Genomic DNA, 27,045 nt, shown 5'->3' on the forward strand with positions numbered 1-27,045 from the left:
CACCTTCTATTTCTATTTTATCTCATCTCAACTGGCCCCATTTCCATTGTATTCAAGCACCTGCCAATAACCTCTGAAGAGTGGAAGTGCTGATGTCCCCTTTGTGCAGATGCAGAATTGAGACACAGAAAAACTCAAGCCCAGATCCTCAAAGTTAGGTACCTAAATCGCATTGAGGATCTTAACCTGAGTGACTTTGCTGAGATCCCATAAGGAATCAGTGCAGAGCAAGGAAATGACACAGAGACCGTCCAAACCCAGATCCTTTCAGCAGCAGGTAATTTACTTTAAAATTCAGCAGAAAACCAATTATTTTAATGAATGGAATGCACTAGTGATGCTTCCAATAGCCCACAGCCAAGTGGGTATTTAGCATGTTGGTGGCTCCCCTAAGTAATATTTTATTTATAATTTTTCCTGAATGTGGTGATAGAATGTATTCACTCCTCAGCATGTTCCAAGGCCCAAGGAAAATTCAATGAGAAAGCAAGCAAGAAAGGTTGGTAGGAGGTAGGCAGGCGTTGCTGTGCATGTGGTATCTGCTCTTTAGAACTTTTTCAAACGTGTTTACAGAATTAGCTTTTCATGTCCTACTGTTGCTGGCTGCGTTGTGTCCATACATGCCCCAAGGTTGGCTGCTCAAGCCCCATCAAGCCATGCAGGCTTTAGATGTGAGAGTTTTTACCACAGAAACAACAGACTCTAACGTAGTCTGGGCCTTGCAGGTTTGATTCAGTGAGTAACTTGGGGTTCCTCTGCATAGCGAGGAGAATCCCACAGCCGCAAATCTCAAGCTCACATCTAGAGAGTTTGGTTTGCAGTACTGCAATAAAAACAGCTCTGTAGGGGTTTGGGTTGGGCTCTAAGGCTCCTTGTCATGGGGTCCTGCAATATATCCCAAGCGAATAATTCTGTGGCAAACATCCCTATGCAAACAACCAACATGACTGGGGCTGGACTCCCAACTAGGCACGTCTCCCCAGGGCAGGGACAGGTGTATTGGACTCCTAAGCAGAGATATTTGCATCAAACCTACATCCGAGGTCAGAGCTGAGCACAAAGTGACCCAGACTTCTTGCTTCCCTTTATTCCTGTAGCTAGTTTGAGCTCATTTTGTGCCTTTGCCTTTCTAATCTTGCCCCTGCATTCCTGTGTTGTTTGCCTATATTCATCCTTTGTAATTTGTCCTACTTTCCATTTTTTATAGGACTCCTTTTTTTATTTTTAGATCATGCAAGATCTCGTGGTTAAGCCAAGGTTGTCTTTTGCCACATTGTCTATCTTTCCTACACAGTGGAATACAGTAAAACTCCAGTGGTCCAGCGTCCAATGGTCCGGCACTCCTGATGGTCCAGCACCATCTGGAACCCAGAAGTGCTCCGGGCAGCCGGACAATTGGAGCTGCTCTGCCCCCCGGCTTCCCCGCTTCAGCCACTGCTGAAACTGACCAGGGCTGACTTCCACTTTCAAATTCATGATCACTTTCACCCGCGCTGCCTTCCACTTTCAAATTCTCAAATGTCCTGGAAAGCCCAGCCGGATATGGCTAGAAATGGCACTGTCATTTCCTTCTCATGCTGGGACAGCCTCGCAAATGCTAGCACAGCACAGCAGCAATGTCCCCTTGTTCTCCCAGCATGTAGATGGCTCGCTGGGTGCTTTGCCAGAGGGCAGCCAGGACTGCTTCCAATGGCGTGTGGTTTCTGGGTTGGGTAGGGTAGGAAGCTGGAGCCCGGAACATTCTCTGAGCTCCAGTGCGGTGTGTGCCACTGCCCAGCAAGCCTCTATCAGTCCCCAGAGCACCACTGTGCGGCCCCCTCCCTCCTCCTGCAGGACACCTCTGCCACGCACGGTCCGATCTGGCCACCTCTTCCATCCTCCTTTGTAGAGCAGCCACTGGAAGGGAGTGCCAGCAGGTGCAAGAGCGCACCCCGTGTGGCTGCCGCTTGACTCCAGCTGGAGCTGGGGCCACTCACAGTGCTATTTTTACTAGCGTGGTCCCGGTCCTCATGGGTGGCCCCGGCTCCAGCTGGAGACAAGCAGCAGCCACACGAGGTAAGTTCCAGCTGGGGCAGCCTCACTGCAACAGGTCTCATGTCGCTACTACTTGACTCCAGCTGGAGCTGGGGCTACCTGTGGGGACTGGGAAAGCTAGAAATAGCACCGCAGCCCCAGCTCCAGCCCCCGCAAACTAGAAGGCAGAAGATGAGGGGAAGGTCAAGGGGAGAACTAAGGAGAAGAGGGGGTGAGAAGAGGAAGAGTTTTCTGCTGAGGGGTGGGGGGAAAGGGCAGGAGAAGAAAGGAGAAGGCACCAAGGGGCAAGGTGGAGCAGAGACAAATGCCAGGGGGCCAAGAGGAGACAATGAGGAAAAGGGCAGGAGGGGGGAAGAGTGGGAAGGTGTTAGTCGGGGGTGGAAGAAGGGAGGGGACAGGGTGATGCTGGGAGAGAGGAGGGACAATGGGGACAATAGGGAGAAGGGAGGAGTGAGTGCCAGGAAAAGAGGGGCTGAAAGGAGAGGTGGGCATGAGGATGGCAGTGGCTAGAGCAAGTCATGTGTGAGGCACAGAGGGGCGTGAGGAGAACTAGGGCAGAGGGTAGTGAGGAGGTGGGCACCAGGGAGAAAGCTGGCAAGGAGGACAGGGGCAGTGAGGGAAGGGGGAGGCACCAGGAAGGTGCAGGGATAAGGGGAGGTGCAGGTGTCAGGGGATTCTGGGGGTGAAGAAGAAAGGCAGACATGAAGGGGAGGAACAGGCACCAGAGGAGAGAGGCAGGGCAGATAGGTAGAGGGAGGTGTTAGGGGAGGATGGAGAGAGGTAGCTACAGATGATCAGAGTGGGCACCGGGGGAAGAGAAGTGCTGGTGCAGGGGTCAAAGAGAATGGGAGGGAGCAGGTCCCCAAAGGACTGAGGGGAGAGAGAAGGGCAAGAGCCAGGACAGAAGAGGAGGGTGAGGGGTGGGGGGTGGGAAGCACCAAGGGAGGTTGGGAGACATGGCAGCAGAGGGAAAAGGGACAGGTTTATAAGTTATTTATTCATAACTTGGGTGCCACAGTGGCACACTTCCGAACAAGTGCACATGAACTCAATAAGGGTGCACAAGACAAAACTCACTCCACTCATGGGAGGAAAATCTTAGCGGGAATACTTCCCCCAACCTCTCCCCCTGATATAATGCAATGCAAGTTGGGTTAATGCATTTGCAGGCTAGTTGCATGGGGAGTACTGTGGGGGCCAACCCATCCCTACTGGTAGAGGACCTGTAGAGAGACTGAGCCATCCATCTGCCGTCCGGACCTGGAATCTCGAGAGGTGTGCTGCTTACCGGGAGCTCGAATTCAGGTAGAGGTCACATGACACCCTTTACTTCCAGTCATGTGTCCATCTTGACCCCTGGAGTACTACCTCCAGAGGTGGGATTTCTTGTGGCAGGGGGCATGGCTAGTGGAGGTCAGGGGCATGGCTAATGGGTCCCTAATTTTAGTTCAGAAAATATGGTCACCATAGGCATGGAGGGCTGCATTACATACCCAAACCCACCAGTCAGGCCTTACTTCCAGTTCCTGCCAGATAAGACTCAATTAGGTTGCAGCATAGTAAAGGATGAAGAGTATTAAGGAGGATGAATGCTTTACTAACACCTGATTCCATTTCTAAACTCTACGCAGAACTGCCTTTGGCACCAGCTTCCCTGTGAGGTGATCCACATCCTATCTTTAGTACTGTAGTGCATAGCACCCTTCTACAATCTGGCAGGAGCAGGAATTCTTACAGACAGATTGCTCCCCTACCTGAGGATATCCTTGGTTGGTGACCCGAGGAACATCGAAAGCCACCACGGAGGGGTCTGGGAACGTCACCGTGGTTAATTCAACTGCAAGAGAGCCAGGAGGCTGCATCTTCATGGCTTTTCTGTGAGGACAGGAAAAGGGTGATGAGGTATTCTGCTAAACATGCCAACATGGTAGGTGACTGTGCTGTCCCTCTGTTGATTCACAAAGTGTACAAACACATGGAGTAGCTTTCCCCTTTGCTCTACCCTGGCAAATAATATTTAGTCGTCTTACCCATCTTAGAGGTGAGTTAGAGCTTTTTTGGCAGGGTATGACCTGGGAACAGACGACATGTAACAAGCCGACTATGAAGAGGCAATAAAATGTGACTACTGAACAGATATTTTCATAGTCAACATAGAACCATGCTTTAAAATCTTGCTGCTTCCATCCAAACCCAGGCTTCTGCAGTACAGAGTGTACAATACAAGCACTAACACTTCCAGCACACCCTGCTATACAGTCTTGTGTCCATGCTGGCAGCTGCTGGGCCCTTTGTCCCTGTCTGATTGGCAAGGTGCCCCCTGCCCTCTACTCACCTGTACGCACTGAAGTTGTTCACCACTCTGGCAATGGCTATGATAGGGCCTGGGGGATCTGCTAGAGGATTCTTCATTCCCTGGAGGAAAACCTAAAAGCCAAGGGAAAAACAAGCACCAGTTAGCAGACATGGCTCCAGGTTGGCAAGGAGATAAGGGTGCTGCCAGGAACACTATAATGCAGCCAGTGTAGCACAACTCCTGGTATAGCTCAAAGCGGGCAGAACTCAGCCAGTCCTTGGGAATCATGAATTGTGCTACATCAAGCTCTACAAGGGGTGGCTACAGAAAGATCCTTTTGGCGCGTCTAAACTGCTAAATGAATTTGAGACTAGTCTGTTAGATTCCCACGGCAGCTCTGAACTGCTCTCTTTCCAGGCCCTGCTGCCCATCTCTGTCCTCACTGAGTGCACAGTGAAATGACACAGAAAGCATTGTGTGACATCAACAACACTTATCCTGTCCAAGTTCAGGATTATGATTTCACTGGCCTGCAGTGCATTGGCACTGCTACATGCAGGGCCAGCACTGGAACAGCAAGGGACATATGGGCTGAGCTGGCCAGCAATGGAACAGCAGGCCAGATTGAGGGACACAGGCAGAGCCTGCCCAGCACCCACCTGCTTTCTACATGGCTGCTCTGAACGTGGGTAGAGCCCTATCAATTTCACAGTCCATTCTGGTCAATTTCACAGCCACAGGATTTTAAAATAATACATTTCATGATTTCAGCTACTTAAGTTTGGAATTTCACACTGTAACTATAAGGGTCCTGACCCAACAAGGAGTTGTAGGAGAGTTGGGGGGGGGGGGTCACAAGATTATTGTAGGGAGCCATAGGATGTATCGGAAGAGGCTTGTTGCGGATCGAGTAATATGTGGTAAAACAGGTAGTTATGAGCTTGGCCACACGTTGGGAGGACATCGCTTTGGTCTTGGTGCGGTCCGCTACAGAAAGCAATAAACAGTTCATTTTCCTCCAGCTCTTGGTTCTATCTATATAAAAGGCACATCAAATGTCCAACCTGTGTAATCGTGCTTCCCGCGGTGAAGCATGGGGAGCTGGATAGAACGAAGAGAATACAATTGGCTCATTAAGGTGGAATGCAGAACATACTTTCAGAATAAAGGCTGGATGAGGTCTGAGTATGACTTGATCCTTGGTAAAAATGGTGAACGGTGGTGTTGACATCAGTGCCGCTATTTCACTCACTCTACTAGTGGAAGTTATAGCTAAGAGAAAAACAACTTTGAGTGTCAGCAATTGAAGGGACGTGGTGGCCAGCGGTTCAAATGGAGGCTGGATAGAGTATCCAAGACTAGGTCTAAGTTCCACGTCGGTGGTGGGGTCCTATGTGGTGGGTTCAAGTTAGTAAGGCCTTTAAGGAACCTTCTCGTAGTTGGATGTGAGAACCCCGACCTACCATCCACGGAATGACGGAAAGTGCTAACTGCAGCAAGATGAACTTTGAGGGATGGAATGGAAAGACCCCCATGGCTGAGGGATAAGATATAGTTAAGTATGTGCTGGATAGATGCAGTCTCCGGGGTGAGTCCATTAGTAGAACACCATGACGTGAACCTCCACCACTTAAACTGGTAGGTCATACGAGTAGCATCTCTCCTCCTGTGCAGGAGGACGTTCTTCACTTGGTCTCAACAAGCCTGTTTGGACGGACTGAACCAGTTACAAGCCAAGCAGTGAAATGCAGGGTGTGTGGCTGCAGGTGGATGAGGCGCCCTTAGTCCTGCGTCAATAGGTCTGGCAGATTCCGCAAGGTATATGGGTTCCGGAGGGATATTCTGTGCAGGAACGGGAACCACGACTGCCTCGCCCAGGCTGGGGCTATGAGAATCACTGTGGCTTCATCCATCCTCAGCTCCCAGACTAATGCACTACACAGCGCATTAGTGGAAGGAGGTAGACAGCCCGTGGTGGGGAAAGAACAAGTTAGGAACTACTTAGAAAAGCTAAACATACACAAATCCATGGGTCCGGATTTAATGCATCCGAGGGTACTGAGGGAGTTGGCAAATGTCATTGCGGAGCCTTTGGCCATTATCTTTGAAAACTTGTGGCGATCTGGAGAGATCCCAGATGATTAGAAAAAGGCAAATGTAGAACAAACTGAACAAAACATACTGAACAAAAAGCCAAAACTTAATTGTGTGAACACAAGGAATAGTACTAAATGTGAAGACTTTGCCAAAGCCTTTGCAAAAAAGCGGGACGAGAATGCACATGTAGAATCAGTTGAAGAAACATGGCAAATTCTTCGTAGCGCTATTTATGAAGCAGCCCATAAAGCTTTTGGAGAAAAACAGTCTTCCAGTAAGGAATGGCTTGAGGAAAATGCTGACAGATTGATGCCCCTCCAAAAGCAGAAGAACAAAGCATATCTTGAATACATAAAGAATCCATACGACAGCGCAAAGGCCAAACTACAGCATGCAAAAGGCCTACTCCAGAGAGAGATCAGGCGCTGCATAAATCAATACTGGATAGATATTTGCAGTAATATCCAGGTTGCCTCCGATATAGGAAATGCAAGAGCCATGTATGAAGGCCTTAGGAAAGCTTTAGGTCCCAACATTACTAAGATTGCTCCCTTAAAAACTAAGGAGGGTATCTCAATTACAGATAATAGCAAGCAAATGGCCAGATGGATGCCAAGATGTACAAGACCAAAAGGACAAGGCCAGATGAATAAGACCAAAAGGACGCCCTAAACTCCATTTCAAGGACTACTGCAAAGCTGCTTTGGTAAAGTTTCAGATAGACATTGATAGTTGGGAAAACCTGGCAATGGATAGAAATACTGGGTGTCAACGCCTCCGCCAAGGACAAAAGCACGACGACAAGACTTTGGCAGAAAACCAGAACAAGAAAAGAAAGAAGAGGAAAGAACGGATGATGATAACTAACACTACTACAACATAGAGCTGTACCTACTGCAGCCAAACATGCCTCTCTCGCATTGGCCTATTGAGCCACACAGAACATTGCAAAGAGTGGTCTGTTTAATGCTGCATCCTACCATCTTTGGAGACGTATGGAGGCCATGATGATGAGTGCCCATCTATAAATAAGGGAAGAAGGACAATCTGTGTAACTACAGATCAGTCAGCCTTATCTTGGTTCCCAGAAAAATCATGGAGTGGATCCTCAATAAATTCATTTTGAGGCACTTAGAAGAGAGCTTCTATGATGAGGTAACTGGCTCTCTGGATATGGGAAAGTCAGTGGATGTGATGTACCTTGACTTTAGCAAAGTTTTTTGTACCGTCTCTGTCGGGGGGCCCCGCCCTTGACGGGGGTTGCCACCCCCCTCCGAGGCATCATCCAACCAACTGGGGCTTCGGCCCAAAGCGTGATGCCCCCTTTTAGGGGAAATACGGCCTCCCGGCCTAGTCCACAGTTCAGTGCCCCTGTGCTAGGGGAAATACGGCCTCCCGGCCTAGTCCACAGTTCAGTGCCCCTGTGCTAGGGGAAATACGGCCTCCCGGCCTAGTCCACAGTTCAGTGCCCCTGTTCTAGGGGAAATATGGCCTCCCGGCCTAGTCCACAGTTTACAGGCCCAGAGGCCTAGTCCACAGTTCAGTGTCTGTTACCCCGGTCCCCACTTGCCAGGGTCTCGGGCAGCAGGGGTAGGGGGGCCCGGGCCCTCCCTCTCCACCGGGCCCCGACCCAGGGCCTTAGTAGTGGCAGGTGGTTCCCACCACTGGCTCGGCGGGGGCTCCTCCCCGCAACGCCCCGAGCCCTCAGAGGCTTCTACAGCTCCCTGCCCTGGGTCACTTCCTAACCTCTGCTCTCGGCCTGCCGCAGTCCCACCTGAAGCCTTCCTACGTACAGTTGCTATATGTGCCGGGTTGGGCTGTGGTACTGATTGATTTGGCTCCAGTGCTGGTGCTGCCGGCATGGGCGGCTTCGGTGCTGGGGGGTGCTGGCATGAGCAGTTTCCAACTGGGGCTGCCAGGATGGAAGGCATTGGTGCCGTGTGCGGTTTCAGTGCCGAGGTTGCCGGTGCTGCAGTCTCTGGTGCTGTCACGCTTGGCACCGACATAATGCTCAGTGACGGTGGTTCCACGTCCACCATCTTTTTTATGTTTAGAAAATGCTCCTGAACAGGACCTGGAGGTGCTGGGTTTGGTACCCGAGCTTAGCTTGCTACTCGGGGCCGAGGGCAGCGAACATACTGGAGACACTGTTTTCTTTCTCACAGGGTCTGCCCCCAGGGAGGACGCCCTCCGCTTCTGAGGAGGTGGCGAGGGAGACACTGCCTCTGCAGGCTGAAGCGTCTTGTCAAACAAAAGAATACGCAGGTGCATCTTCCTATCATGCAGAGCTCTGGCTGTAAGTTTAGTGCAATCAGTGCACTTTTGAGGGATATGGCCCTTACCCAGGCACCAGATGCAAGAGGAATGCCTGTCCGAGGCCAGCATCACATCTCAACAGAGATCGCATTTTTTTAATTCGGGCGAACCCAGCATTCCCTTTCCTTTCATTTTGTCTTCTCTTTTCTCTCCTTTTTTAAAAACTGTTTAACGATAACTGTGAACAATATATAATGAATAAAGTTTTTTTTGAAACTAGAACTAGACTACAACTACTACTACTAACGCAACACAATAACAATCCTAACACTACCTAATACCTACTTTAGGTCTCTGAGAAAGAGAGTAGAGGAGATGAGGGAAGCTCCTTCTGTGACCTGAGGCAGTTGAGAGGAACTGGTGGGAGCCAGAATGCGCACGAGACAAAAGGCGCAAATACAGTGAGATCACAACGCGTATGTGCGAGCCGGCTGACTATGGCTGTTCAAAATCTCCAGATTGTGGTGCTGGGACGGGGTCCAACACCTATAGTGGAGCATCCACGGGGACCACTCGAAAAAGAACATTCACATAAAAAAGAATCTAATAGACTCATAGACTTTAAGGTCAGAAGGGACCACTATGATCATCTAATCTGACCCTTTGCACAATGCAGGCCACAGAATCTCACCCACCCACTCCTGGAATAATCCTCTCACCTATATCTCAGATACTGAAGTCCTCAAATGATGGTTTGAAGACCCCATGATGCAGAGAATCCTCCAGCAAGTGATCCGTGCCCCGTGCTACAGAGAAAGGCAAAAAACCTCCAGGGCCTCAGCCAGTCTACCCTGGAGGAAAATTCCTTCCTGACCCCAAATATGGTGATCAGCTGAACCCTGAGCATGTGGGCAAGACTCACCAGCCAGACACCCAGGAAAAAGTTCTCTGTAGTAACTCCTATCATCCCACCATTGGTCTATTTACCACCGTTAGTGAAAGGTCAATTATTTGCCAAGATCATGTTACTCCATCAAACCATCCCCTTCATAAATCCATCTAGCTTAATCTTGAAGCCAGATAGGTCTTTTGTCCCCACTACTTCCCTTGGAAGGCTGTTCCAGAACTTCACTCTTCTAATGGTTAGAAACCTTCGTCTAATTTCGAGTCTAAACTTCCTGATAGCCAGTTTATATTCATTTGTTCGTCTGTCCACATTGGTATTGAGCTTAAATATTTCCTCTCCCTCCCTGGTATTTATCCCTCTAATATATTTGAAGAAAACAATCATGTCTCCCCATAGCCTTCTTTTGGTTAAGGTAAACAAGCCAAGCTCCTCGAGTCTCCTTTCATAAGACAGGTTTTCCATTCCTCTGACATCAGAAAAAAGCAGACAAATAAACAGTGACAAGTTTTTAAAGTGCTTGTACACAAATGCTAAAAGTCTAAATAATAAGATGGGTGAACTAGAGTACCTCGTCTTAAAGGAGGATGTTGATATAATAGGCATCACGGAAACCGGATGGAGTGAGAACAATCAACAAGACACAATCATTCTGGAGTATAAAATATATCGAAAGGACAGAACAGGTTGTGCGGGTGGGGGAGTGGCACTATATGTGAAAGAAAATTTAGAATCAAATGAAGTAAAAATCTTAAATGAATCAACATGTTCTACAGAATCACTATGGATAGTAATTCCCTGCTCTAATAAGAATATAACAGTAGGGATGTGTTATTGACCACCTGACCAGGACAGTGGTAGTGACTATGAAATGCTAAGGGAGATTAGAGAGGCTATCAAAATAAAAAACTCAATAGTAGTAAGAGATTTTAATTATCCCCATACTGAGTGGGTACATGTCACCTCAGAACGAAATGCAGAGACAAAATTTCTCGATAGCTTAAATGGCTGCTTCTTGGAGCAGCTGGTACAAAAACCCAGAAGGGGATAGGCCATTCTCGATTTAGTCCTGAGCGGAGCACAGGATCTGATCCAAGAGGTAAATATAACAGGACTGCTTGGAAATAGTGACCATAACATAATAACATTTAACATTCCTGTGGCGGGAAGAACACTTAAGCAGCCCAACACTGTGCCATTCAATTTCAGAAAGGGGAACTATGCAAAAACGAGGAGGTTAGTTAAACGGAAATTAAAAGATATAGTGACTAAAGTAAAATCTCTGCAAACTGAGTGGAAGCTTTTTGAAGACACCATAATAGAGGCCCAACTTAAATGTATACCCGAAATTAAAACAAACATTAAAAGAACTAGAAAAAAGCCACCATGGCTCTTTTACACTCACGTAAAAGAAGCAGTGAGAGATAGAAAAGACATCTTTTAAAAAGTGGAAGTCAGATCCTAGTGAGGAAAACAGAAAGGAGCATAAACACTGCCAAATTAAGTGTAAAAATGTAATAAGAAAAGCCAAAAAGGAGTTTGAAGAACAGCTCACCAAAAACTCAAAAGGTAATAACATTTTTTTTAAATACATCAGAAGCAGGAAGCCTACTAAACAACCAGTGGGGCCCCTAGACGATTGAGATACAAAAGGAGCACTTAAAGATGATAAAATCATTGCAGAGAAACTAAATGAAGTCTTTGCTTCAGTCTTCACAGCTGAGGATGTTAGGGAGATTCTCAAACCTGACCTATCCTTTGTAGGTGACAAATCTGAGGAATTGTCACAGATTGAAGTGTCATTAGAGGAGGTTTTGGAATTAATTGATAAACTTAACAGTAACAAGTCACTGGGACCAGATGACATTCACCCAAGAGTTCTGAAAGAACTCAAACGTGAAATTGCGGAACTATTAACTATAGTTTGTAACCTATCCTTTACATCAGCTTCTGTATCCAATGACTGGAAGATAGCTAATGTGACGCCAATATTTAAAAAGGGCTCTAGAGACGATCCTGACAATTACAGACCGGTAAGTCTAACATTAATACCTGGCAAATTAGTTGAAACAATAGTCAAGAATAAAATTGTCAGACACATAGAAGAACATAATTTGTTGGGCAAAAGTCAACATGGTTTCTGTAAAGGGAAATCATGTTTTACTATTCTGTTACAGTTCTTTGAAGGGTTCAACAAACATGTGGACAAGGGGGATCCAGTAGATATAGTGTATTTAGAGTTCCAGAAAGCCTTTGTCAAGGACCCTTAACAAAGGCTCTTACATAAATTAAGTTGTTATGGGATAAGAGGGAAGATCCTTTCATGAACTGAGAACTGGTTAAAAGACAGGAAACAAAGGGTAGGAATAAATGGTAAATTTTCAGCGTGGAGAGGGGTAACTAGTGGTGTTTCCCAAGGGCCAGTCCTAGGACCAATCCTATTCAACTTATTCATAAATGATCTGGAGAAAGGGGTAAACAGTGAGGTGGCAAAGTTTACAGATGATACTAACCTGTTCAAGGTACTTAAGACCAAAGCAGATTGTGACGAACTTCAAAAAAATCTCACCAAACTAAGTGATTGGGCAACAATATGGCAAATAAAATGTAATGTGGATAAATGTAAAGTAATGCACATTGGAAAAATAACCCCAACTATACACACAATATGATGGGGGCTAATTTAGCTACAACTAATCAGGAAAGAGATCTTGGAGGCATCGTGGATAGTTCTCTCAAGACGTCCACTCAGTGTGCAGCGGCATTCAAAAAAGCAAACAGGATGTTAGGAATCATTAAAAAAGGGATAGAGAATAAGACAGAGAATATCTTATTGCCCTTATATAGATCCATGGTACGCCCACATCTTGAATACTGCGTAAAGATGTAGTCTCCTCATCTCAAAAAAGATACAGTGGCATTAGAAAAGGTTCAGAGATGGGCAACTAAAATGATGAGGGGTTTGGAATGGGTCCCCTATGAAGAGAGATTAAAGAGACTAGGACTCTTCAGCTTGGAAAAGAAGAGACTAAGGGGGGATAAGATAGAGGTCTGTAAAATCATGAGTGGTGCGGAGAAAGTGAATAAGGAAAAGTTATTTACTTGCTCCCAAAATATAAGAACTAGGGGCCACCAAATGAAATTAATGGGCACCAAGTTTAAAACAAATAAAAGGAAGTTCTTCACACAGCACACAGTCAACCTGTGGAACTCCTTGCCTGAGGAGATTGTGAAGGCTAGGACTAAAACAGGGTTTAAAAGAGAACTAGATAAATTCATGTAGGTTAAGTCTATTAATAGCTATGAGCATTGATGGGTAAGAAACGGTGTCCCTGGCCTCTGTTTTGTCAGGGGGTGGAGATGGATGGCAGGAGAGAGATCGCTGTTCGGTTCACTCCCTCTGGGGCACCTGGCATTGGCCTCTGTCGGCAGAGAGGACACTGGGCTGGATGGACCTTTGGTCTGACCCAGTATGGCCGTTCTTATGTTCTTATATTTCTAAGGCTACTATCAAATCCCCCCTCACTCTTCTCTTCTGCAGACTAAATAAGCCCAAATCCCTCAGCCTCTCCTTGCAGGTCACATGCTCCAGCCCTTTAATAATTTTGGTTGCCCTCCACTGGACCCTCTCCAATGTGTCCACATCCTTTCTGTAATGAGGGGGGCCCAGAACTGGACGCGATACTCCAGATGTGGTCTCCCCAGTGCCGAATAAAGGGGAATAATCACTTCCCTAGATCTGCTGGCAATGCACCTCCTAATGCACCCCAATATGCCATCAGCCCTCTTTGCTACAAGGGCGCACTATTGACTCATATGCAGCTTCTCATCCACAGTAATTCCCAGCTCCTTTTCTGCTGAGCTGCTACTTACCCAGATGGTCCGCAGCCTGTAACTATGCTTGGGATTCTTCCAACCAAGATGCAGGACTCTGCACTTGTCCTAGTTGCACCTCATCAGATTTCTTTTCGTCCGATCCTCTAATCTGTCTAAGTCACTCTAGACCCTATCCCTGCCCTCCAATGTATCTACCTCTCCCCCGGATTAGTACCATCCACAAACTGGTTGAGGGTGCAATCCATCCCCTCATCCAGGTCATTAATAAAGATATTGAACAAAGCGGCCCCAGAACTGATCCTTGGGGCACTCTGCTAGAAACCAACCACCAGCCAGACATCGAGCCGTGAATCACTACCTGTTGATTCCAACAATGTAGCCAGCTTTCTATCCATCTTACTGTCCTTTTATCCAATCCATATTTCCTTAACTTGCGGGCAATACTGTGGGAGACCGTATCAAAAGCCTTGCTAAAGTCAAGGTATATCACATCCACTGACTTCCACATATCACCTCCACATTGGTGCTGCATGTCACAAAATTCATTTTGCAGATTAATAGAAAAATTTGAGCCAACTTTGCCCCCAATGCTCCCAGCTGCCACAGGCCCTTCTCTACCCTACCTCCTGCCAGCTGCCCAACAGCTGATTGCTGACAAGACCTAGGACCTTACCAAGCAGCTGATTAGAGCCCAGCACCAGGGCCCTGTTGAAAAGCTGTGGCAGGCAGGCACTGAGCTCCCCTATTTATTTTTCCATGTCCACTTGAGCCCTGGAGCACCGACACAGTCAATGCCCATGTTATGAAAGACATGCCACAGGATGCCTAACCATTATGGAGTTACTTAAAAAAACCAAACAAATAGTCTGGTAGCACTTTACAGACTATCACGAGCTTTCGCGAGCACAGCCCACTTCTTCAGATGACTATTGTTTGTAAGAATCATATCAGAGAGGGCCAAATAACACAGATCTTACAACTTGATGCTTGAGCAACAGTGTGTATTGGTTATGACTGGTCCTGAAACAGCACTGCCTTTGCTTTCAGTGAGCTGCACTGTTAAACACTTCTAAACTGAGCTTTGTGGAAAAGAGATTTTTCATCCTGCAAAACAATGCCAACATTTGTGGGGGGAAATCATCCCGAATTAGGGAGAAAAAGCAATTTTTTTCATGAAGTTTGCTTCTGGAAATATCCATCAAAACTTTCATTATGATATATTTGAAAACATGACTTTCAGGCCGTGTCCAGACTCAGGGTTTTTTTTGGGAAAAGTAGCCTTTTCCCGAAAAAACTTCCCCTGCGTCCAGACTCAAGCCGCGTTCTTTCGAAATTATTTCGAAAGAACGCGGCTTTTCTTTCGATGGCGGTAAACCTCAATTTACGAGGAAGAACGCCTTCTTTCGAAAGTTCCTCTTTCGAAAGAAGGCGTTCTTCAATGTAAAGAGGCCGTCTTCGAAAGAGAGCATCCAGACTCGCTGGGTGCTCTCTTTCGAAAAAGCAGATTTCTCTTTCGAAAGATCCGCCTGCAGTCTAGACGCGATCTTTTGAAAGAGGCTCTTTCGAAAGATGCTTTCGAAAGAGCCTCTTTCGAAAGAAGCCTGCAGCCTAGACATAGCCTCAGTGTTGACCATTTAAATACTGTATTTGACATAAATAAAATGTAAGTTTTGAAACAAAAAGGTGCCCCCCAAACTTGCCAGTAGAAGACTGTTAAAATGGGGCATTCTGACATTTTCAAAACATTTCTTCCAATTTCTTAAACAATTTATTGTCAAAATTGAAATAATTTTGTGTAAAATTTCAGTTTAATCAAAACAGCATTTTCCAACAGACCAACTCTTCTGACTAGCCTGCAGAGGAAGTAATGCAGACGCAGCCCTTTTCACATGGGGACGTGCACTATCTGGTCTCTCCTGAAGACTTTCATTTTTTCTTGCTGTTTTGGTCCAATGAACAGAATCGTATCTCTCTCTCTATATATATACAAACGTTTTTCCTGTCGGGTGACAAAATGACATCATCATACTCTCTGGCCATGAAAACCACCAGAGAGAGGGGGATTGGCAATATAGCGAGCACGAGGCGCAGCCCACTAGTGTTACTTTAATTAGGCTACATTTTTAGTGTGAAACATGGTGCTGCTGAACTGGGCATCAGAATAAGCTGGCCAGACATGCAGACAGAGCCAGTGTTAGCACTAGGTTCAAAGATTCATGCTCTCACACAGACCCCATCCTCAGGGACCAGCCAAGCAGCGCCAGGCGTGTGTTCAGCCCCATTTGGCTTGAACTCTCACTAAGCACTGTAGTCAAACACGGCTGTTTGAGCCTGCAGGGCTGGGGATCTCCAGGTATGCCTGCAGTGCAATCTGAGATGTGGCTACACCAAGTTAACCAGATCCAATGACAGTAGCCATGGAGCTGTGGCAGCCGGGCTACCTGCTTGAGTGCATACACAGGGTCTCAGGTGAGATTGACAGTCCTAAGCTATTGTTACTTCATGTGATCTATACCCTAAGGCAGGGGTGGGGAACCTCTTGTCTGCAGCCTGGATCTGACCCACTGCTTTATTTCACAGGCCCACAGCAAGTCTCTACACCACACACCAGAAGCCCTGAGCCTTGACCTTCCCCCCACTCCCGGCTGGACCACAAGCGCCGGTTTGTGGCTATTGGGAATGCTCCGCACGCTGCCATCCCCACAGCTCCTATTGGCCAGAAGGGCAGCATGCAGAGCTGCATCCCTCTCCCCACCAAGAGGCTACAGGGACTTTCCAGCTGCTTCCAAATCCAGGAGCTATCCGAGGTAAGTGTCCAGCATCCCCTCCTGTACTCCCAACCCCCCGCCTCAGCTCTGAGACTCCTCCCACACCCCAACTTAACCTCCTGCCCTAAGTCCCCTCCCGCACCCACCTCATATCCTTTGGCCCCAGCCCAGAGCCCTCTCCTGTTACACAAACTCATCTCAAGCCTCACCACAAAGCCTGCACCTCCAGTTGGAGCCCTCACCCCCTTCCACACCCCAAACCTCTGCCTCTTGCACCCTGAGCCCCTCATTTTTTGCCCCATCCAAATTATAGGGTTGCCAACTTTCCCGACCAGGTGGACCAGATACCGTTGCCATTCATAGCAATGGTGTCTGGTCTGTCAGGTTGGAAAAGTTGGCAACCCTAATCTCAAAGCCCAGGGGAAGCCCTGAGCCTCAGCAGTCACCCCCCAACAGGGCTGAGTGTGTCCTAGGACTAGCTTTCTCTGGGGGTCAGTGGTCCTGGTACGGTTCCCCATCCCCAAATCTCTGCCTCTTGCACCCTCAGCCCCCCATTCAAATACCCCAACAACTGTAGCTTTCGCCTTCACTGTGAACACAAGCAGAAATAAACCTAGGAGATGTCAGGTCATCAAGAGGAGGTATGGTAAGATGCATCCCGGGGTCTCTCCACTCAAGCCTAGCTAAGAATAAGGATTTCTTTCGGGTCCTCAATAATTCTCTTTAAATATGAGCCAGGTGCAGCTGTGATCGATCCCTCTTTGATTATTTTGAAGGAAATAACCCCAGCGGCATGTCCCTCTGTAGCTCATGGCAGTTCATTGATTGAGCCACATTTCTGCTGCTGTCAGCAATGCAAATAGACCTCTCCATCAAATCAGCCTGACAGAGGAGGCGAGAGATCAGGCCTGACAAGTCACGTACTGCAAGCTCCAGCACAGCCATTTGCAATGGGAAGAGTACAGCTTATTGATCAATAAGCATTTACATTGACCCCAGATCATTCACTTCAGCATAACACAGTCCCAACCCTTCTCTTGCCCATCCACACTATGACTTGGTGAGCAGCTCAGGCAAGATCAAATTAGGGATGTCAAAGAGCATGAAATTGAATAGTCGTGTAATCACATACAATTGTAGTGGTTACACAACTACTCCATAGCCCCTGGGGGCGTATCCCGGGGCTAGTGCGTTCAAGTCCCATCCCTGGGGACCCTCCTGCCATCCCACACTGCTGCCTCTCTATCAGAGGCAGCATCACAGGGTGGCAGGCAGGAACCAGTGCACCAGGGGAGCCAGTTTAAAAACTGATACCGAGACAGCAGCGCAGTATGGCAGCAGCCCCTGTCTGTGGGGCGCCTGAGCTCCCTGCAGACAGAGGTTGCTCCAAAGCAGTAGCCTCTCTCCATGGGGAATCCACAGGGAGCTTGGACCCCCCACAAACAGGAACTGCTGTTGTGGAGCAGCCTCTATCAGTGGGGAGCTCAGACTGGACTCCTTGACTGTATCAGCTTCTGCCTGCCCCCCTCACCCTCCACGCTGCTGCCTCTCTATCGGAGACAATAGCATGGGGGTGAGGAAAACAGGTGGATCCGGTGCTTGTGGGGAGCTGCCTTAAAAGTTATCCAGCTAGTTATGTCCTGAGAACCGATTAAAAGACAGGAAACAAAGGGTAGGAATAAATGAAGAGTAATTCATGTTGGAAAACAATCTCAACTAAAACATAAAAATGAGAGGATATAAATTAGCTATTACCACTCAAGAGAGATCTTAGTATCCTTATGGATAGTTCTCTGAAAACATCAATGTGCAGCAGTAGTAGAAAAACAAACAGAATGTTGAGAACCATTAGGAAAGGTATAAATAAGAAAACAGAAAATATCATAATGCCCATATATAAATCCAAGGTATGCCCACACCTTGAATACCGCATGCAGTTCAAGTCATCTTATTTAAAAAATGATGTATTAAAAGTGGAAAAGGTATAGAGGACAGCAACAAAAATGATTATTGGTATAAAACAGATTCCATACAAGGAGGGATTACAAATACTCAGCTTTTTCAGCTTGGAAAAGAGACTATTAAAGTGGGGATATGACAGAGGTCTATAAAATCATGAATGGTGTGAATAAAGTGAATAAGGAAGTGTTATTTAGTCCTTAACATCACACAAGACCCAGGGGTCACAAAAGGAAATTAATAGTCAGCAGGCTTTAAACAATCAGAAGGGAGTACTTTTTCACACAAAAAACAATGAATCTGTGGAATTCCTTGCTATGGGAAATTGTGAAGGCCAAACGCATAAAAGGGTTAAAAAATAATTAGGTGAGTTCCGGGACGATAGATCCATCACTGGCTAATGCAACCCCACTGGCTTGGCTGTTTCTAGACTAGGAGTGGGCAAAACAGCCTCTGCGAGCCAGATCCAGCATGCCAAGCCAGATAATCAAGCCAGTGGCCATCCTGCTGCTTCCCTGCCCTCAGGCCAATTGAGAGCTGGAGACAGAGGAGTGTGCGAAGTCTCCTCCTCCCTCCAGGGGCACATAGCATCAGAGGGAACCGCCAGCTGTTCAAAACAGCTAACAGTTCCCTCTAGGTACGGTGCACCCCTTGCAGGGTGGGGGCAGAGCAAAGATTTCACACACTCCTCCACTCCCAAGCTCTGATTGGCCTGGGCATGAGGAGAGCATGCAAAGTCTCCACCTGCCGCCAAGGGTGGGCAGTGACGAGAGGGAAGAAGAAGTTACTCACCTTGGTGCACTAACAATGGTTCTTTGAGATGTGTCCCCATCAGTGCTCCACTATTGGTGTCGGGCCCTGGCCTGGTGCCACAGTCCGGAGATTTTGAACAGCCGTAGTCAGCAGGCTCACAGATGTGCGTTGCGATCTCACAGGGTTCATGCCTCTCGTGCGCAATCCAGCTCCCACCAGTTCCTCTCAACTGCTGAAAAAGAACTAAAGAGAGCAGATTACGGAGCGGGGAGGCAGGCGGGTAGTGGCGCACCCACGGGGACATGTCTCGAAGAACCATTGTTACTGCACCAAGGTGAATAACTTCTTCTTCTTCGAGTGGTCCCTGTGGGTGCTCCACTGTAGATGACTTCAGGACAGTAGTCAGACAGATTCGTGTACTGCTCCATAATCAGGGTTGATGTGGAGCTGACAGTATTGCTGTAGTAACCTAGGAGTCCTTTGTTAATTCATATAAAATTGCATAGTGGCACTGGAAGACCATGTGGCCGCGCAACGAATGTCTTGAAGAGGGACTCCCCTAAGGAATGCCATAGTTGTGGATACGGCCCTCGTAGAATGAGCCGTAGGATGCATTGGAGGAGGCTTTTTGTGGATCGAGTAACACGTGGTAAGACAGGTTGTTATGAGTTTGGCTACACATTGGGAGGACATCGCTTCGCTCTTGGTGCAGTCCGCTATAGAAAGCAATAAACTGTTCATTTTCCTCCAGCTCTTGGTTCTATCTATATAAAAGGTGAGTGCACATCGAATGTTCAACATATATAATCGCGCTTCCTGCAGTGAAGCATGGGGAGCTGGATAGAACGAAGAGAATACAATTGGCTCATTAAGGTGGAATGCAGAACATACTTTCAGAATAAAGGCTGGATGAGGTCTGAGTATGACTTGATCCTTGGTAAAAAGGGTGAACGGTGGTGTTGACATCAGTGCTGCTATTTCACTCACTCTACTGGTGGAAGTTATAGCTAAGAGAAAAACAACTTTGAGTGTCAGCAATTGAAGGGATGTGGTGGCCAGCGGTTCAAATGGAGGCTGGATAAGAGTATCCAAGACTAGGTCTAAGTTCCACGTCGGTGGTGGGGTCCTATGTGGTGGGTTCAAGTTAGTAAGGCCTTTAAGGAACCTTCTCATAGTTGGATGTGAGAACCCCGACCTACCATCCACGGAGTGACGGAAAGTGCTAACTGCAGCAAGATGAACTTTGAGGGATGGAATGGAAAGACCCCCATGGCTGAGGGATAAGATATAGTCAAGTATGTGCTGGATAGATGCAATCTCCAGGGTGAGTCTATTAGTAGAACACCATGATATGAACCTCCGCCACTTAAACTGGTAGGTCGTATGAATAGCATCTCTCCTCCTGTGCAGGAGGACGTTCTTCACTTGGTCTCAACAAGCCTGTTTGGACGGACTGAACCAGTTACAAGCCAAGCAGTGAAATGCAGGGTGTGTGGCTGCAGGTGGATGAGGCGCCCTTGGTCCTGCATCAATAGGTCTGGCAGATTCCGCAAGGTATATGGGTTCCGGAAAGACATTCTGTGCAGGAACGGGAACCACGGCTGCCTCGCCCAGGCCAGGACTATGAGAATCACTGTGGCTTTGCCAATCCTGATTTTTGTCAACACCCTAGGTATAAAGACGATGGGAGGAAATACATAAAGAAGGGGGCCTCCCCAATGCCAAAAGAAGGCATACCCCAGGGATCTCCGACCTATACCCAGTCTGGAACAAAAGTGGATGCATTACGCATTCTTGCTTGTGGCGAAGAGATCTATGCATGGGAAGCTCCAATGGCGGAATATATGGTGCAGTACATCTGTATGAAACTCCCACTCGTCGTCGGCAGGGCTCGACAAATACACTTGCCCACGGCAAGAACATAAGAACGGCCGTACTGGGTCAGACCAAAGGTCCTTCTAGCCCAGTATCCTGCCTGCCAACAGAGGTCAGCACCAGGTGCCCCAGAGGGGATGGACCAAAGACAACGATCAAGCGATTTGTCTCCTGCCATCCCTCTCCAGCCTCTGACAAACAGAGGCCAAGGACACCATTGTATCCCCTGGCTAATAGCCTTTTATAGACCTAACCTCCATGAAATTATCTAGCTTCTCTTTAAACTCTATTATAGTCCTAGCCTTCACAGCGCTCCTCTGGCAAGGAGTTCACAGGTTGCAATATTTACCCGATTTCTACCCATGTGACAGCACTTTCCATGAGCAACGACAGTCCAAGAATTTAACTATTAAAAACCACTTATCAACAGAAGATCATTACACTGACTACTTTTTTGTTTTGGCTCCCACTCGTCGGCCACGTGTTGATCCCCACATAAACCCAAACTGCACCGCGAGGCGCAAACAATCTGGCCGTGGGCAGCATGCCAAGTTATTAATAAATATCTTATAAACCTCTACCTTTTCTCTCTGCAACCATGTCTCCTCTCCTTGCTCCATCATCTCCTCGGTGCCTGCTGCCCCCAACTCCTTACCCTCCTCTGCTGTCCTGACTCCTGCCCTTCTCACTGCCCTCAGCCCTCCTGCAACCTGCCCGCCTCCACCAGCGGTTCTCTCCCCCCTGTGCCCACTACTCCAGTAGCCTCACTCTGATCATGTGAGCTACCCCTCTTCTAACACCTCCTTCTACACCCCTGCCCTGCCTCTCTCCTCTGGTGCTGGTCCCTCCCTGCAGGTGTCTGCCCTTCTGCTTCACCCCCAGAATCCCCTGGCACCTGCACCTTCCCTTAGCCCTGCACCCTCCTGGTGCCTCCCCCTTCTCCCTCTTTTTCCCTGATGCCCATCCCCTCACCACTCTCTGCCCCGTTCCCGTCCTGCCCCCTGTGCCCTCACACATGACTTGCTCCATCCATACCTTTCTCATGCCCACCCCTTCTTTCAAGCCTTCAACCCTCTCCCCCTCTAGCCCCTAATGCCCTTCCCCTCTCCTCTCCTCTCCCAGCATCACCCTGTCCTCCCTCCCACTGACATCTCCTCTCCTGCCCTTTCCCTCATTGTCTGCACTTGGCCCCCTGCCATTTGTCTCTCCTCCACCCTGTCTCTTGATGTCTTCCCCTTTCTTCCCCTTTCCCCCCCCTCCTCTCCATCCAAGCCCCTCCCCTCCATCCCACCCCGCCCTCCTTCCCCTTCCCTCCCCTCTCCTCCGCCCAAGCCCCTTCCCTACCTTCTGCCTTCCACGTTGCGGGGCCGGAGTCTGCGCTCAGGCCCTGGAGGCAGCCCCGCAACGTGCCTCTGAAGAGTTTTAAAATCCCGGGCTGTGACGTCACATCACGTCACGTCCGGGCGTCCTCCGTGCCCACCTGCAATGTGCATGGCAGCAGCAGCAGCCGGCCAAGGGGAGCCATGCTGAGCTGTGCACAGCAGGGATGGTCCGGGGCCAAGGGGATGCTCTGGGGCCAGGGTGGGAGGACGTGTGGAGAGGCTGGCAGGGGGGATCCGGGGCCCGCTCCAGGCAGAACCGGGGGAGAGACCCAACTCCACATATTGTTGGAGCAGGGCCCCTGGCTCTGTAACTCACCGGCACTTCCGGGTTCAGGGGCGCAGGGCCCCCTTAGGCGCGGGGCTCAATTCGGCCGAATTGGCTTAAGGCCGGCCCTGCTTGGCACCATCCATCCCTCTCCCGGCTTCTCAGTGCAGGACTTACCTCCAAGCCAGTGTAATTCATTCCAACATAACGCGGGATGAGGCTGCCTTTACGAACAACTGTAGCATAGAGACTTGTCCCCACGGGGTCCTTCTGCCTCGGCTGTTTGGGGAGGAGACAAAACCACAGGATGGAACGAGTGCCAGACAATGAAACAAGAACTGTTTGTTGTGCGAACAATCCGGACTGCGGCACGGAGGCGCAGAGCTGCCATAACTGACAATAAATCGGCAATTGATAATTAAAGCTCACTGCCCCCTGGAGCCTTTCCTGTAAGATCAATACAAGAAATCGTTCTGCTTTTGCATTTAAATGTTTAATAATTTACATGCGCAATGGCCACAGGCTTCCTGATCCTTCTTGGGATTCCAGGGGTGGGGGAAAGTCAAAAGTTGAGAAGAGGAAACACAATTGTATTAGCTGAGGAATGGGAATTTCTGGCAGGAGGAAAGAACATCTAAGGCACAGCTTTCAGGCAGGCTAGTTGCTATGTGGTCTCCACAGCAACCTTGCAGGACACCAGGAATCCACACTTGCAAATGAACACTTCAGTCTCCCTGGGCACACAGTAGAGGATCCTTTAGGTAGCCATCCTGCAGAAAAAAACTTCAAGACCAGACTTCAAAGAGAAACTGCTGAGCTACAGTTCATCAGCAAATTTGACACCATCAGTTTAGGATTAAACAAAGACTGTGAATGGCTAGCCAAGTACAAAAGCAGTTTCTCCTCTCTTGGTGTTCACACCTCCACATCAGCTGCTAGAAGTGGGCCTCACCCTCCTTGACTGAATTAACCTCGTTATCTCCAGCCTTATTCTGGCCTGCGTATTTATATCTGCCTCTGGAAATTTCCACTACATGCATCTGACGAAGTGGATCTTTGCCCACAAAAGCTTATGCTCCAGTACATCTGTTAGTCTATAAGGTGCCACAGGACTCCTTGTCGCCTTTGCAGACCCAGACTAACACAGCTACCCCTCTGATACTCGCAAATGGTGCCAGAAGTGCACAGGTAACATCACCATCATGTCTAACAGGCCAGCTTTGAGTAAGACTAAGCTCAATGTGGCTTTTCTCTGTGCCAATACCAGAGCACCAGGCTGAAGACAGATCACTAGCACTTCTCCTTGCTGCAATAAGAAATCTTTGTTACTGCTACCTCCACATGCCCTGTCCTTTAATTGTCCCATCCTCATAATCTAGCAACCCCCTTCTCCCTTTGTACTCTCCCTGGGAACCCTAATTGCATGCCCTCAACACCTTTGGCCCAAAACTAAGTGGCTAGCAGGAAAGCACAGGAATTTGCCAAGCTACAGAAGTTGTTTCCATTTTCAGACTCCCTGCCATGCATGTTTTAATACAAAACAGAAAAAAGTGGGTGTTTATTTCAACCCTTTGGCATTACCGGAGGGTACACTACAGATGTAGCTCTGAACCCTGCTCCGATTTTCATTCTAGTGGGTGCTAACAACTGCGGACTTCCCAGAGTAAGTATGGGGCAGGCTGGAAGGTTCTAAAAAGTCTGAGATACTTGAGCTCCAGGAAAAAGAAAAAAGATCTTCTTGGCCATGCTAAAGGGAACAAAAGAGGAACTCCGATCAAGTGCTCCAGTTTGAGGAGGAGGAAAATGAGGTCCTCTTTTGAAGGCTGAGACAGGCTGTGGCAGAAGGACAGGAAACTAACTGATGCTGGATTATTTCTAGATTTAAATGGAAATGAAATGTGGGGGCAGACTATTCCATAAAGAAAGTGTGGATGGGTAAATAAGGATCCAAGAAATTATGTCAAACACAGTTGGCTCAACAACTGTCTTCTGCACTGTGCCTGCAACATGTGCATAATAAAACACTGTCAGAAAAATAGAAAGTACGGAACTGCCCCTACACTCTAGCGTCCCACCCCTTTCCGTGCCTGGGGAAAGGCAAGTGCAAACCCTAGCAGATGTCCCTGGAAGACTCTAGCCTGACTGCCCTCCTCTATGTAAATTAATAACCCTACTTTGAATGTAAGCATGTGGATGTGCATGTGGATGGGTAACAAAGTACATGGAAAGAAAAGATCTCGGCATAATGTGCAGATCAGTCATGATGTTCTTTAATAGCTATAGCCCAACAATTTATTCCTCCCTTAACTCCACCATAACTAATACCGATCATTAATAAATCATGAGACAAAACAATGCAGAAAGTCATTCCCCATGTAATCCTACTACCACAGAGCACAGAAAGGCATCTCCTGGCAGCACTTGCTAATAGTTATTACTCCATTAAAACACCCACCCTACTACACAGCAGCAAAGTCACTATGCAAGTTAGGAGAATGGCATATAGAACAACAGTCATGGTTTCTCATACAGGCAGAGAAACTTGCTAACATAGCAATAAAAGACTCCTAAAAGTGTTTATTGGAGACAAAGACTCGCTCTGCAGCTCTTGAAAAATTCAGAGCTTTCAAAAATGCTCTAGTTGTGCACTTTGTCTGAACACTCTAAGAATGGGTCTCTCACCGTGCCCTACTGCTCCTCTCCCACGCTCCCTTCCCTGGCTCCCACCTCCCTTTCATAGGCCCCATTTTGGTTCTGCCTCCCCTTCTTTCTGCCCCAACCCAGTCCCACTTCTCCCCTCTCACACTATCACTCAGCCCCATCTCCCATCCCATTTGTGCATTTCTCACATTCTATCCCACATGGGGTCCTGTCTCCTCCTCCAGTCAGAACTATCTAACATCCCCGTGACAGGTTCAGCTAGGGCTTACATGGAGAAGTAAAATTACAGAAACACTGTATTTTAGCTTTCTTTACTGCACCATATCACACAGAAACATGGTGGGATAATACACATGATTGGAATGTTTGTATAGATGGGCACAGCTTGCTCAGGAAGGATAGACAGGGAAAAAGGGAGGAGGTGTAGCCTTATACATTAAAAATGAACACACTTGGAGTGAGGTGGAGATGGACATAGGAGACAGAAGTGTTGAGAGTCTCTGGGTTAGGCTAAAAGGGATTAAAAACAAAGGTGATGTCATGCTAGGAGTCTACTACAGGCCACCTACCCAGAAGAAGAAGGAAGAAGTGGATGAGGCTTTTTTTAAACAACTAACAAAATCATCCAAAGCCCAAGATTTGGTGGTGATGGGAGACTTCAACTATCCAGATATATTTTGGGAAAATAACACAGCGGGGCACAGACTATCCAATAAGTTCTTGGACTGCATTGGAGACAACTTTTTATTTCAGAAGGTTGAAAAAGCTACCGGGGGGAAGCTGTTCTAGACTTGATCCTAACAAATAGGGAGGAACTGGTTGAGAATTTGAAAGTGGAAGGCAGCTTGGGTGAAAGTGATCATTAAATCATAGAGTTCACAATTCTAAGGAAGGATAGAAGGGAGAACAGCAAAATAGAGACAATGGATTTCAGGAAGGCGGATTTTGGTAAGCTCAGAGAGCTGATAGGTAAGGTCCCATGGGAATCGAGACTGAGGGGAAAAACAACTGAGAAGAGTTGGCAGTTTTTCAAAGGGACATTGTTAAGGGCCCAAAAGCAAGCTATTTCGATGTGTCGGAAAGTTAGAAAATATGGCAAAAGACCACCTTGGCTTAACCACGAGATCTTGCATGATCTAAAAATAAAAAAGGAGTCATATAAAAAATGGAAAGTAGGACAAATTACAAAGGATGAATATAGGCAAACAGCACAGGAATGCAGGGGCAAGATTAGAAAGGCAAAGGCACACAATGAGCTCAAACTAGCTACGGGAATAAAGGGAAACAAGAAGACTTTTTATAAATACATTAGAAGCAAGAGGAAGACCAAGGAGAGGGTAGGCCCACTAGTCAGTGAGGAGGGAGAAACAGTAACAGGACACTTGGAAATGGCTGAGATGCTCAATGACTTCTTTGTTTCAGTCTTCACCGAGAAGTCTGTAGGAATACCTAACATAGTGAATGCTAGTAGGAAAGGGGTAGTTTTAGAAGGTAAAATAAAAAAAAGAACAAGTTAAAAATCACCTAGAAAAGTTAGATGCCTGCAAGTCAGCAGGGCCTGATGAAATGCATCCTAGAATACTCAAGGAGCTGATAGAGGAGGTATCTGAGCCTCTAGTTATCATCTTTGGAAAATCATGGAAGACAGGAGAGATTCCAGAAGACTGGAAAAGGGCAAATCTAGTGCCCATCTATAAAAAGGGAAATAAGAACAACCCAGGAAACGACAGACCAGTTAGTTTATCTTCTGTGCCAGGGAAGATAATGGAGCAAGTAATTAAGGAAATCATCTGTAAACACTTGGAAAGTGGCAAGGTGATAGGGAACAGCCAGCATGGATTTGTAAAGAAAAAATCATGTCAAACCAATCTGATAGCTTTCTTTAATAGGATAACGAATCTTGTGGATAAGGGAGAAGTGGTGGATGTGGTATACTTAGACTTTAGTAAAGCATTTGA

At 47.6% G+C, this 27,045-nt stretch overlaps 1 protein-coding gene across 4 annotated transcripts in view; it reads right to left on the bottom strand.

Annotated features, from left to right (window-relative positions):
• CCDC33 (coiled-coil domain containing 33) overlaps positions 1 to 27,045 on the bottom strand; it is a 238,109-nt gene that overhangs the window by 150,969 nt on the left and 60,095 nt on the right. For all 4 annotated transcript variants that reach the window (XM_025183622.3, XM_025183623.3, XM_025183621.3 and 1 more), the window contains exons 5-7: positions 22,604 to 22,705; positions 4,370 to 4,461; positions 3,789 to 3,909 (exon numbers count right to left, since the gene is read on the bottom strand). In XM_025183622.3, coding sequence (XP_025039407.2) covers positions 3,789 to 3,909; positions 4,370 to 4,461; positions 22,604 to 22,705 — 315 coding nt within the window. The remainder of the gene's footprint in view (positions 1 to 3,788; positions 3,910 to 4,369; positions 4,462 to 22,603; positions 22,706 to 27,045) is intronic.

Source organism: Pelodiscus sinensis, chromosome 14 (assembly GCF_052426305.1).
Source record: "Pelodiscus sinensis isolate ZL-2025 chromosome 14, ASM5242630v1, whole genome shotgun sequence".
Classification (NCBI taxonomy): domain Eukaryota; kingdom Metazoa; phylum Chordata; order Testudines; family Trionychidae; genus Pelodiscus; species Pelodiscus sinensis.